The 14,597-nt window shown below is 44.5% G+C and overlaps 1 protein-coding gene across 1 annotated transcript in view; it reads right to left on the reverse strand.

The window, feature by feature from the left end:
• LOC149331293 (uncharacterized) overlaps positions 1 to 12,922 on the reverse strand; it is a 28,448-nt gene extending 15,526 nt beyond the window's left edge. The window contains exons 1-2 of the mRNA XM_089557330.1: positions 12,805 to 12,922; positions 12,173 to 12,343 (exon numbers count right to left, since the gene is read on the reverse strand). Of these exons, the coding sequence (XP_089413456.1) occupies positions 12,173 to 12,343; positions 12,805 to 12,922 (289 nt within the window). The remainder of the gene's footprint in view (positions 1 to 12,172; positions 12,344 to 12,804) is intronic.
• Between the last annotated feature and the right edge of the window lie 1,675 nt (positions 12,923 to 14,597).

Here is a 14,597-nt window from a genome sequence, read left to right on the forward strand (position 1 = left end):
CATTCCAAGCAAGGGTAGGCAAGCATAGCAAGGGGTGGGAGAAAGACATGTGGGCGGAGGAGTTTCGGAAGTTTGCGGGGAGAAGGTGGCCGCAGTTAGTAGAGGATACGGTTAATTAGAAAAATATGGGAGAGGTTTTCTCCTTGAATAAACAGCGCGAACGAAGACGAGCACAAAAGACAAGAAAATGGACGACACAGCGCTGCATTCTCCTGCATTCGGCTTAGAGCCATTTAAGATCTAAGAAGCGTCTTGTAGGTAGAGTGTACAAAGCGGATTTGAGAGTGGGTCGGTAAAGGCATCGAAATATGTCGGACACTACCGCTTCAAACTGCCGCTCACAAAGATGAGAAAGTAGCCAAGACGGTCGAACGCGTCGCTAAGGCTGCGGAAAAGCGGAAGGACGCTGTGGTGCTTCAAATAGCGGCGAACGCTGAGCCTGTGTTCCAGCACTAAAAAGAGGAGCGGTAGTGCGTGGTGGTAGGTAAAGCAGAGAACGCAGTCAATGACACCGAGCATGCTGTCCAGCTAAAAGAAGCAAGCGGCTAGAGACAGTGGCCCGTCAAACAAAGAAAGTTCCCATAATGACAGAGCGCGCTAACCGCATGGCCAAAAAGAAGCAGGGAATGATGGCGGCAGATCCAGCCACCAACCTAGCCGACAGCCCGGCACGGCTAGGTCAACTTATGACCCATCGTAAGGTCTATTGCGCTGCTCCTGCGATGCATTTCACGCTTACACCTACTCTCGATGGGGAGACATACTGTAAATTGTTTGAAAGGTCACTTCTCACAGCCTTCCCGATATGAAACATCACTCTCTGTGAGTCAGTTGTTTTTTCAGCATTAGTAATATTATTTTAATCATACTTACTGTCCGGAGGTGGAAAAGACGCCATTATAATGCAATTTTGATCGGCATGGAGCACAGGGTAGCCATTTCTCTCGTATTTAAGGTGACCCAAAGCGGGAAGCGTTATTCCAGGCGGCAACTTATTATTTTCTGAAAAAATCAATGTTAAGCTGACCTTATCTTAAACTGACATCAGTGCTCAACTAGAAAGATTAATATAGATAAGATCCGTTTAACTCGACACTGTTCATGAGTAAACCAATGTACTGTTCATTAATACTGCGATATTTCGCACAATTCAAGAAGGTTAGTATTGACATTGAAAACACAGTACATAAAGGGCGCCATTTTAGTTGACCAGCACTTATATCAGACACCGGAGATGGCCTACCATTCAGATAACCTTCTACCAGCAAACTGGGAATGCTTGGTGTACCGGCGAAACACTTTTACAAGCGAGGCCGAAAATAATGAAAACCATTCGGGCCAATCATCCTGTTTATTAAGTGCTGAAAATGCTGGCTTGAACGTCCCGAAGCTGCACGTAGGCTACGTGACGCATAGTAGTGCAGACCTCATGGTTAATTTTGATCTCGAGGTTTAGCCATGCACTCCCACCGCACAGAAATGGGCGTATTTATATTTTGCCCCATCTTTTGGCGGTCGCCGCTGCTGGCATTCTGTTAGACGTAAATATCTCTCGAATCAAGACAAAGATTGTCTTCAAATAGACAATCCTGAACCAAATTCAAGTTCCCATAAAAGGAGAGGTGTATGGCGCAGGTGTATGCGTTTTCTCGCAGTTCATCTGACTTATACGTATCTTCCTATATTGCGCTTTTGCAAACTTAATGTGAAATAAAAGTTACGCAGAACGGATATCCCGGACGTGATCGATGAAAATGTATATGTACGTTCTAACGTTAAAGTCTGAAGTAGATACCGGAGTGAAGTAAACAAAGTAGTAAGAGTGTCTTATTTTTTTGCATTGCCCTTTATTTGAAACCATGTTATTGATTCTGAATGCAATGCGCATTCAGTCATCGAACCCCTCAATAGTGATAGTTATTATCAATTCTTAACTATTAATTTACCTCTATTCTCTCTTTCTGCCAAAATGTTACGCAGTGTCTCGTCCGCGTTTGTTTCAAGAGGGCGTGCGGTATAACCTCCGGAAGTGTCTGCTCAAGCAAGCGGAGTAGAATCATGCAGAGGTGAACAAAATTGTTCAATATTTTTCACTGAAAGCGTCTAAACTTCTTCTACAGCAAGTGCTTCCTGCCACATTGTTTCGCATGACAGTCTGTGTAGATGGCAAGAAAAGATCAAGCAATATTGCTTGTGCTATGTTGCCGTTTCCTGTAGCGTTCTTTTCTTGTATGAAAAAGGTTCACGGAGGTAATTACGCCCTGTATAGGTCATTTTCAGCAATATCTCTTGCTGCTTTTCGTATAGTCCCCTTTTTCTTGTTGAGATCGCAATACTAAAACCACCTTCCAGGCCTCTTTTATTTTAGAATTATGAATAACAGGATTTAATTCTGACATGCCACAGTGTTTTATATTTCTTGCTCCGTTATGTAACGCACGTTTTTGTATTCCTGCCTGCATTCAAATACAATTTCTACTGAAATTAATTGATCGGTTTTAACGCTTCAAACCAACACCAACAGCTATGAAGCAAGGCGTAATGGCGGGTTGTGAATTATGGCCATTTAGATTTCCTTAGGCCTCACTTAAAGCACACAATGCAAGCATTTTCGCCTCTCCATTATTTACATTCACACGATACGCCGTACTCCTTACAACCATTTAACCTGCTGTTCTCTTCTAGTGTTTATGGGAAGATTTTATGAACCAACACCTCGAGCAAATGTGCTTGAAAAATGGCTTGAATATTACGCCTAGCTGTACATTGCCTTTGTCTACCCGCGACTATTGGTATCTCTTATTCAGCTCGCTATGAAAGCTTTGTCCTGTGTTTTTTCGTCACTAACCACCTTCGTGCGTAAAGCTGACAATTTTTTCCAAGTGCCGAATTCATTTTAAACCAGACCTTCAATAACACTTTACGGTAAAATGAACAGCGTAGCGTGTAAGGACATCATCAGTTCTCTGCTGCACTCCACGTACGGTGCGCAAAGAAAAATTTGTAATTACAGAATACAAGGTTTGTAGATGTATGCCTGCCATACAAGAAAAATTATTCAGTCATATTTTTCAATTCTTACCGTCGCTTACGAAAAGCCTCTGTCCGCTGTCCCGCACTGATATCCGTGCGCGAACCCTCCTGCAAAAAGTGCTGCGATGTCCGTTATCACAAAGCACCTAAATCTTTTGAACTGAGCTGGAATGTAAGTTAACTCACATGCGATACATAAAGTGAAAGCCCTGAAATGAGAAAAGGCCTTATGCCTGGGTGCAAATACCACGAACGCGGCAATACCTGCGCAACCTCCAGAGCTCCTTAGCAGCTGTATCAGCCTCAATTAGCTTCGAATTGCTCACAAATTCTGCGCGTCGCTTAAATTCTCATGTGCCCCAACAAGTCTAAGATAACATAACATACGAGCGGCGCAGATGTCAATGATGCATGCTGTTTTTCAGTTGTGGCCAGATAAAGCTTTCATCCTAGAACTCCAATTGACCGGTGACACTTGGCGTTTACAACCCGTATTTCCATGTGTTCGTACATCGCTCCACTCCATCAAAAAACACCTGTCGTGACCCAACTGCCGGTCTACTTACATAGGTATTACGGCAGCACTGATTTAAGCAGGCTGGCATGCAGGTTCTTACTCTTGTACACCGATCATTCCTTGTCTTTTATTTCATTTCTCCGGGCTGCAAGCAACTGAGATAGCTGTGGGCAATATGACCACAAGATACTCACTTCCATTTCCATGCATTGTCCTGAAAAGAAGGAAGAGACGTTGTTACTACCAGGCACGCGTGCTCAGTATAGCACATCAAGAAATTTTTTACATATTTGGAACGTCAAGATATGGAGGTAATTGCGTAACAGGTGCCGTAAAACCATATCAGGGCGTTATAAATCAGTAATCGAATTTCCCAATCGGCAACATTTAACGGACTGACGGGAAGGTTAATGATTCTATCACAATTAGAGAATTTCGTTATCCCCACACCACATTTGTTCCAAAAGCGGACTACCAAACACTTGCCGACATCGATAAACAACTGACGAATTAATTTTGCTTCGTTTACAGCAGCGTTACTTGACGAACTCCGTACAGTTAAGCCTCTCTTGCAGTCATTACGTCATTTAACTGTGCTAGCACTCAGGGGATGTACAGTTAGACTTAATGCTTCCCACGGACCATTCCTATCAGCTGCTTTCGTGGTGTGAAATTAGCTTTCTCACCATATCGTGGCCTAATAGATTGGGCAAAATTCAAACAGGTATTAAGTAAATAGTTTCTGCTCGTAACTCATGTAGTACCTCAATTACTTATTTACTCTTTTTCATTTGCTGGAAAGCGTTTCCTATGACGCATTGTTACAATGCATACAACTGTGTTTGACTTGTGTCTGCCCTATATGTTTATATTTGCGTGCTTTAGTTGTTCGCGCCCGTGATAACCTTCTGTTCTCCACCCCTTATAAATACCCCATCAGGCAATCTTAAGTGCAGATTGATGATGACGATTATGGGGATCCATAACTATCCATTGTCTAGGCTAAAAATGCAGACTTCTATGTCGCCGTAATGTTACCGGAAAGTATCATCAAAAAATGAATGTTTCATCGCAGAAACGGTATAACGGCGAGAGAGTTGCGGATAAATTGTAAGCTGATAGCGTAAAAGACCGACACAGAGTAGAAAAACAAAGAACAAGGGCTGACTCACAACGAAATCCAGGCACATAAAATGGGCCTCAAATAGCCTCACCATTCATTGATACGAATTCATTGTCGTGACAGCATCCACATGTCGCTAAAAAGCACATTCGCAAGTTGGGCAAGCTGTAGAGAACGCCTTAGAGTGAGAGGTCAATTCCGCGTCATTGAAAGGCGGATTGAGGGGATCGCATTCGCAACTCTCACTTTTTTGCATGTGTTCTATCCAAAAAATAAAGCGGCATTCTAACGGGAAGTGCTCGTACATTAGCTACCAGATTCGGCTAACTTTTAGTACATCACCAGATAAAACAACTTTCATCACGCTACTTTTTTTTTCTCAAAAAAGAGGCTTGATACGAATTCATTCTCGTGACAGCATCCACATGTCGCTAAAAAGCACATTCTGAGATGACTGTAACACCCTGTGAAGTAATAATTCTCAATCAAAAAGATGTATTGGAGTTAATTTTAAAATTGGTAATTCATTTTAAACTATGACCCATGGTATTTATCTCTTGCAATAACCACAACTATAAAGAATCGGTGTGAAATGTTTAGTGCTACTATCTTAACCAGTTACTTCAGTCACGCAATGTCGCTAGGAAAGATATTTGGATAATATAGGGCCTAGAATAGTGCTTTTCTAGGCTACGACTGATCAATTATAGTAAGTGATAGCTAACTACTATCTACTTTGTTAAAAAGACGCGGCTGGCACATAAATATACAAACAACGATCCATCATCAATAAAGGAATGTCCAGGGAAATATATTCCCTGTGTTCAGCTATAGCGAGTGGTCGGTATTTATCAGAACAAAGCCTAATGAGAGATACGATTTGAAGGTACTGAACGCCTGCCCAACAGCATTCATTGAAGCTGACGAGATGCCGAAACATACAAGAACAGTGTCAAACTACAATCGTGCAACTTTATAGAAAACCTTACAAAGAAGAAAGAGGTTGTCTGTTCATTTGTATTCGCTGCGTATCTAAAAGCGCTATTTGGAGGGCACGCGGGTGAGTAACTACATGGGGTGTGACCTCTCGATGTGCCACGTATGCAATGAGGGTTGTCATAGTGGAGGGCTCAGAAGTAATTTACACCTCCTTCAGCTCCTTAAACTGCAATCATATCGCAAGCCCGCAGTCACCTCTTGCATTTCGCCTCCGCGGTTAGCATTCAGTCCAGCTACATGAGCCCAACGCTCCAGTCTGTTAACAACAGCGCTGGGTTTGTCTAGAGAGATTGGTTGTAAAAGATAAGGTATCACATAAAAGGGGGCAACTCAGTGCGTTCTTATTTACAAGGCACTCGGTTCCGACAAAACACGTGATTTACACCGCCAATTTAAGTGTGCAATCAGAAAGGATAAGTGTACAATAAACCATAATAACTTTCTGCCTAAATTTTCGCTAAGAAATGATTGCTTCACCGTATCATCCTATGGCAGACTTTCTAGTCAGCATCAAGAATATGATCCCTAAACGCATTACGTACACTACCTACTCCTGGGACCTCACGAACACCTTCGCGTCACCTACAGCTAGTGTTGCTAGTTGTGACCTGCCGTCCACAAGTTCTTTTCAGCGCATGCTTGCCGATTAAAATGCCCGCCATTTGACCGCTGCTGATAACGTCGTCGTGAAGACAGCTGTGCAAGCCACGCAGTAGCGCACCTGCAACTTATTCCTATGCGTAAGAGGCAGACGCCATCGTCCCCACAGAGTTGCCCGCCTCGCCACAGGAAGCCGCGCTTCAACCTGACGCCAAAAATATGGGGATCACTATGGCAAACCATTCCCATTTTAGCGCGAGCAGAATGCTTTAAGCAACAACACCAAAGAAGCGGAAAGAGCATTCTTTACCGAAGGAACAAGGCAGAGGGCAGCCACGGTGAAGAAACGTAGCGAAAGGTGGCAGCCACTAAAAAAGGAAGCAAGCTGAAAGCACTTTTTGGAAGTGTTGAAGCTAAACAGAAAGCAACTGGAGTGCACGATGCACAACACATTTGTAGTCTATGTACCCATGGTACGTGCAGGCATGAGGCGCTTTGCAAGAAACGCGTACACCTAGGACGGCTCATACACGGCGATAGCTGCAGACCTGCATAGGCAAGGATCTCTTGCTACTCCTCGCTTCATTTCTTCGCGCAAGGCAGCGTCCATGCCTTTCCTGGCTGTTTTGGCGCCTTGAGCAGCATCGGTCATAAGCCGATTTTTCTAGCTGGACAGCGCGCTCGTCTCTTTTTTCCCCGCTTTTGGCACATCACTCATCACCGCTATGAGACGCATTTGCGCTTCCGTATTGTCTTTGCCGGTACGCTAAGCGTCGCTTGCTGCTTTAGCGTTTTGATGAGCCCTACAGGTCACTTGCCCTTTATCGCTTTATCAGCCACAGCGACGCGTTAGATCGCCTTGACTGCTTTGCCACCTTCTTGGTGGCACATGCAGTTGCCGGAATAGGGCTACCTGTCTGTCTCTAGACTGCATCGGCTCAACTTCACGACCACGAAGGCCCTGCAGCTAGTGTAGAAAATTTGGAACTATATAAAGAATGAACGACAAGGAACACAACCGTGAGAACACGTAGAGTGAGCGGCTGCCAATAACAACAGTGATCTCGAGAGTACGCAGCGGTAGCCCATTCATGTTTAGGTATCCCAAAACGAGGCACCTCTGTGCCGCCGCTGTTTCGAATTCCACTCGGGATTATTTCGAAGAAGTCTGACTTCATCTTTGGCTCGACCTCAATTTCGTTGCGGTTTACGAACGATATGCGCCTGAATTGGCAGAGAATGCGAGCTAAAAGCATTTCATTTCCAAAGATATAGCTGACGGTTCAGCATGGCTAAGAGCGGAGTATCGTGCAGTAGCACAATTTGTGGTGTCACTTCAGGTCCTTACGTGCTAAACACGTTTCACCTGAAGATCTTTCGCATAAAAGCCTTTGCCCGGAAGGCATTTACCATGAAGTCCTTGACCTTAAACGCCTCTACCCTGAAGACATTTGCGTTGAAGGCGTTCAACCAGGTGTACCATTCGCCCAGGCCTTAACCCAGGTGGAGGCCTGCCGGGTATACACATCTGGCAAGCTCCACCAAAACCCAGTGGGCAGGTGTGGTGCCTGCCACAATGCAAATTTCAGGCACGTACGCATGCCCGAAATCGAAAAATGCGCCTAGTGCTGCTACCGCACAAAAAGCACCGGGATGCCTGAGCGAAGGCCGCTGACGGATTCGTGGCAGTGGGTACATTGATAAGTAACCCACAAGCAAGGAATCGTGACTGGAGTAGTGTGTATGTGCATGTGAAGCGCGAGCCATATACATGTAAAGATGCATCATGTTTTGATATTAGTGAAATCAACTTTGTGCAACACAAAAACAGTGAAGCAAATTTTTTCTGTACTCCGTACATTAAATTGCTGTTATATACTGATAACAACCCTCTGACATAAATGACTTATCCTTTACGTTCGTAAAAATATTTGAACGGTTACTAATTAATGACGCTTATTTTGCCGCATACTGCCCCAATGTCTGGGAGCGCGTAAGAAGCCTGTTGAGGGGACAAAACTACTTTTCTTGCTTACAATAGGCTGGCTGATATGGGTGTATATAGGCTTTATTTTCAAACTGCAGTTCGCATATCCTGTTTTTGTGGTATATATATAAATGGTGGAAGTATTTTGTGCCAGCGCAGAGACGAACGAGAACCACGCTTTAAGCTTCCACGCGATATCACCTTACAGTGCTGGAGTAAATCTTCGGGCACGAACTTAGTTGTAGTCACCTAAATATGCCTGCGGTAGGGTGTAAAAAAGGCTGATACATTACATCTCAATACATTAATCCCTGCGTTCCAAGGCCAACAGCGACATTATGTATTCAACTGAAGACAAAAAGTTTAAATCAATTGCGTCTTTAGAGCTCAAGTAGACTGGTTTCTAATTTCTCGTTATCATTCCAAGTTGTCTGCTCTAAGGGCATTTATTCAAGAAAGTTGTTGCTCGTGACGTACGCCTAAATGTACATCCTAACGAGATGTCATGCACAACAAAAACTCCCTTTTCTAATGCGGTTTCATTATTGAATAAAATGCACATAACCCTACTCACCTCCGTTGTTTCGTCGTAGTGTACCATTCGTGATTGTCCTGCCCCACGAGTAGTAACATACGTTGACCTGAAGCACTTGCGGTGCTGTAAGTCTATCACACCATTGGATATACCAACCAAGACAAGCTCCTCCTTCGACTGGACCAGCTGTCAGGCCAAAAACCGGCGTTACTTTTCTCTTTTTTAGATACTCATAAGAACATTGCTCTTAAATAGAGTATCAAGAAATGGTTAAAAGGTGATACAGCAAAATCTTTCATCCGAAACCGGCACGTACCATGGCACACGCGGGAGAGACATAACAAAATCTTAATATGTCAGGCACTCTATAACTATCTAGGCGCATATTAGAATTGTTTTCTCGTTACATTTCTGCCATCTTGTGAAGACACGGTGGCTCAGCTTTGTTGTCTAGTTGTTGTTGTTTTTTGTTTTTGTTTTTTTTTTTGGGGGGGGGGGCTGGCCCTAACAATACTCTCCTACAAGGCAGTACTGAAAGTGACAACATTATTTAGCGCAGAACGGCAAGCGAAAACCTCCAGCGCAAATGTGCGACTGGTGCATACTATTCTGTCATTAGCGCAGACCCAACTCATGAGTCTTCCACACGTAATAAGTAAGCTGCTTTGTATGACATCTTCCAAAGAACTATTGCTTTATGCGTGTTCGTGATCCTACTTTACAGTAAGCTTCTTCGGCTGAATGTGTCGTCAGATGGAGCATGGCGTGAACCTCGAAGTATTTTCAGGTCCATGCATAAGCAATTCTCGCATGCGGCGAAGAGTGCCGGGGAGGTACTTCACACATTGCCTACAGCTGGACAAATCGCAGCCATCGTTATGTACCTCGAAGCAACAAGAAACGCGCAGCTGAAATTCTGTCATATGCCACACAAATATGGCATGAATGGCAATGTTAGTAGCGTCGTAACTTTTATTAAATAAACGTCATTCGTAAACTTTTCATTGCAGGAACAGAACGACAAAATTGTGTTGTCGTCTGTTCATTGCCATAGTGCGCGTTACTTTTTAGGAACATGAAACCTAACTTTCTAGTCATTTCAGCCATCATTGCCAAAGGTACTTGCTCCATCCTATGTTTTGTGTCATCCAAAGCGTTGCACTAGATCTTGTTTGATGTTCAAAGCGCTTTACTCCTTAGCATTGTGCTTACGATAACAAAAATATTTGCATTTGCTCAAGACACCATATGGCAGTAGCCGATTCACCTTTGATTGTTTATCGAAATAACACCACAATTCTACCAGCAGTGACATGCGCTAATCACTACATGAGTTTTAAGCTATTGATGACGTCATTTTCCTGATGGTTATCGTCCTGATCGTATTCTGAAACTTTCGTGGTAAACAAAGATAAACGTCGAGCTCTTACCAGGTTAGGATTGTGACTCCGACTGACTATTGTAGAGCAGAACCCAAATTTCAGGCAGTCGGGAAAGAAATGGAGTTTCCTCGTTAGTGAAAGACCATCTGAGCACATCGATTTCTAGTCATAATGTCAAGAGCTCGAATAATGCCTTTATTCGGGCCCACACGACAAGAAATGAGAAAAAACGAACAGGCCCGGGCAACAAATTCGTGGCCCTTGCGTTGAAGCTTTTGCAGAATAACTTTCCGTCTATTTCCTGCTCTGAAGGGGTTGTTATTATTGAACCACATGTCGCTTAAGACCATTCGCTGCTGCATTAGGAGCAGTTCTCGTGCATACGAACGGAACAATATTTGTTTAATCTTTTTACCCTAAGTCATGCATTTTTTGTTTGCTCCTTAACGGCTGTCAGCAGTAGCTATGCGCGTAAAAATAAAACAACGAAATCAATTTTCACGTAGAAAATATGCCACCTTACGCTTCGGCGAGTTTCGTGCATTAAGCAAGGCTCTTACATTTTATAACACAGATTGTGTCAAACCGCACTAAACAAACTTGCGTGCTCCTAACCCTTTCTTTTTCTTCGTACGGGCTTCTACCTACTGAAGCGACGCACGGGATATGAGGAAAGCAGCAGGAGTGATACCGACCGCCTGGAGTTCTTCGACGAACGCCGATATTGGTCAGCATACGAACGCTTTTACATTTCGCCTCCACCGAAATTCAGCGCCGCTGTGGTTACACCACAGCCATTACTTTTAGATGCCTGCGCAGCCCAGCAGCATCTAGCAGCTTGTTTTTTTAACACCAAGGGCTATCTATTATCCGTTTCGGTAGTAGCTTCTAAATTTTTTTCCAGCGAGATCACTCTACATTGCATTTCCTACTAGCGAGCCGCCGTTCTCCTCGCAATAATCTCAATTTCTCACTTCCTTAAAAAATAGCAATAACAGTTTTGCTGCAAGTGACAACCAAACTAAAAGGCATAACGGGGCAAATTTGCATATTCCCTCTGGAAGTTCTCTCAAAAACATTAGAGCCACACCACACAACATCAAATATTAGTACTTCGAACGACATTCCTTTTAGAATAAATACTAAACTTTTGGTTCTGTCACCCCTGCCAGGCGTTTCCTGTATATGTTTGGGCTTTTATTTTCCAATCGTGTTCTTAAAAATAAAGTTCGGCAGCCTTTTCAAGTTTTTGTTGTATATTTCTGTTTTTGCATGCCTGGTGCTATTTGCTGTTTTCATAGCAATTTTTTTCGAAGTAGCCCTTAAATCTTCAGTTGCCGCTTTTGAGGAATTTCCTCTCAATCGTCTCGAGCTGCACGCGATTTCCTTGTCTTCCTTTTGAATGGATATCTTGATTTAGCGAAACCGCGTTCGTTTGAAAGACGTGGGCTTGGGAGCTGAAAGCCCGCTGTAAAACTTTATCTGCAGTTAAAAAAAAAAAGCTTCAGAACCAAGATTTATAAAGGTATACGTGCGGTGGATCCCATCATCAAGACTAGCGCCTGAAGTCGAATATAGTGGCAGCGTAGTTCTACGGAAAGAGTCTGTAAACCTTCCTGGAATAAGTGTAATGCTACTCTAAAGGCTAAGAAGTAAATCTATCTCGCGTGAGCACACTTTGGCTGTTCATGAGCAATTCTAATGCCAATTATTCCCTTATACCAAATCACTGGTGCCATAAACCAGCGTCACAGCCCACTTTAAGCACGTGCAGCCGCTCCTAACTACATCTTTCATTTGTGCCTAAAGGCGTATCACATAATATATATCCAGTCTGACTAAACCTGCGATGCGAAAGAAGTGTGCCCTTTGACCACTTGTAAAAGCTTCCACCAAAAAAGTAATTTGGTCCTCTCATCAGTTAATAGAAATCATTTATTTTTTCCCCTGTAATGGGCAGTTTTGTGTAGTCCCAAAACGCGCATCCATCACCTACCACAATCCCTGTACGGCACGCAGTACTCGTCCCACGTCCAAGCGGTTCCTTCTATACAAGCGCATCTTTTCTGTGTTCCGCTGCAAGGGAAAGGCTCCACTCCTGGACACCGGCGGCCTGGAACACCTTCATGGGCGTTGCACTCCACCTTATCTTTATTTGTTCCGCAAACTACAAAACAGTGAAAAAACAATGCGCAAATTAATGTCGCACCATGTCTGCGCCCGTCGTAACTGAGAGGCACGGAGCCTCACGAACAAAGCAAACGCGAAAATTGCATTGAACAAGCAAAATTCTTTCTAGTTTGAGCGAAACAAAACGGGACTGCACTGTGCTGCCCTTTGATCGTGAAAGTTCAATGACCACACTTGTCCCCAACTCGAACTTTAATTCAAAGGCCTGCTATAATAAAAATTTCACCGATAACTTCTACTAATCTGCATGAGCTCGGTGTTCAGATTTTCTACCAGAGTGCTACCACCAAATTTGATTTAAAAGTCCACCACGACAAAAAATTGCCGACGATTACGTTAGTTTGAGCGCTAATTTGAGCGCTAATTTGAGCGCAGCTCGTCAGCTGTTTCACCTTCTCGATAGATTGAAGCAAAGAATTCGACAGCGGCGGCGGTAACCTTCTGCTTCGGCGGCACGCACCTCTGGATTCTGGCGGCGACGCTCCTGGGCCTCTGCTCTAGCAGCCCGTTTAGCAGCAGCGGCAGGCGAAGGACTCCCACCGGTTGCCTCGCTCATGGCTCAGAAAGAACTGGCAGATAATAAACTATTTATATAGGCAGGCGTTTCACAGTGGCGAACGGCGGCGGCTATGCGTCGAGGCTAGGGTGGTGCACATATCGAGATCCGCTCTGATTGCCGCCGCACATGGGGTGGCATTGGAGGAGGAGCGAAGAGAGCGGTTAAGTTATCGAGAGGTCGCGGGAGATGGCGCCAGGAGCGCGCGCAACTAGAGCAGCGCGCAGCCTCGGCTGCGGAGCTGGTTACAACGGACAACGGCGACGGCGATGCCGCGAAACGCAGGAACGGGTGCCAAAGAGCTGTTCTTTAAAACAGTTTTCTCTCAAGGCCAATTGGCTCCAAAGAGGGCCTCGCTCGTGCTGTGTTCGGGTAATGGGTACAAGAACGTTTTTCCGGACTGTAGGTGCGTTTCGATATTCTTCCGTGCTGAACGATGCGCACGATCGGACCATGCTCGCTGACAGCATACTACGACGATGGCACTCCTTATTTCGGCACTGGCTACCTAGAAATAAAACCTTTAATGCGAGTACCAATCAAGGGCAGACCGGGAATGCAGAAGGCATTGTAGGAGGTGGTAAAACTGTCGACTTTGCCAGCAGCACGCACATCCTGTCACTCACTGATCTTGTACTGGCCCTGTCCACCCGCCTTTTGTTTTATGCGGCAGCATACGGAGGTTGTCGACTTGTTGGGCGAAGTCTGGTGTCAAACCTGGGTTGAGGCCTAGTGCGAGGTCACGAGATCGCTCATGGCTGGTCTGTATGACTAAGACACAGCATGCGTGGTCATGAGAAGCACGTGATACGACGTCCACTAAAATGTGGTGTCACCAAACCGGAAGGGACGGCCAGAGTGACATCGCAAACCGGAAGTGACAAAAAACACCTCGACGCGCTCCCCCAGGCTGGGCATTTTCTAAGGGTCCGTTGATTTTTCTTTCTGATATCAAGCTTGGCTACCATCTCAACTGCAAAACAAAAAAAAATGCTTTCGAGACTGGAAATGACCCCATACAAGAAGAGCCTGTATTTTGCTTCTTCTTTTGATGTATGTCATCAAAAGGTAAACAAGGTGCTAGTCGCACGTGACACGCACCCGGTCAGATTTTTTTTTTTTTTGCAAATTTCGTAACTTCTCACTGTGGAAGCAAGCCTGCCAGGGGCCCGCCCAAGAACGACACTTCATGCTGTGAATAGCAGTGATGTACACAGAGAAACAAGAGATAGGCGGCATGACGCGTTCTTCCGGTGAACAAAACCAGGCACCTCACATTCTCACGTTACGTGCACATATACTATACATTTTGGGCACTCTTCTTCGTTTTTTTTTTATTTTTAGCTTTCTTGTTTACCTAAGCATATATCTTCTCACGACCTGCAAGTACTTTCAGGTATTTTTCGTGCGCCGTGTAAGCGTTCTTACGAAAATCTAGTCAGAAACTGAAGCCTTGAGATTACCGCCAATTTTGACGCCCCCGCGAAGCGCCATGTTACCTGGAAGACGCCTCATCTGAGGGTAGCCAAAGTTTTTAAAAAACACGGGTCACCTTACGCCACCGAAAACAATCGAGAGAAGTTAGCAGCTGCTTAATGTGCTCTGCATTACTATTCTCATCTTTTCTTTCAGTTTCCTTGTCCTTGTATTCCAAATGGGATGAAATATATCAATT

The sequence above is a fragment of the Amblyomma mixtum genome, chromosome 8 (assembly GCF_055824585.1).
Source record: "Amblyomma mixtum isolate Tamu chromosome 8, ASM5582458v1, whole genome shotgun sequence".
NCBI lineage: Eukaryota > Metazoa > Arthropoda > Arachnida > Ixodida > Ixodidae > Amblyomma > Amblyomma mixtum.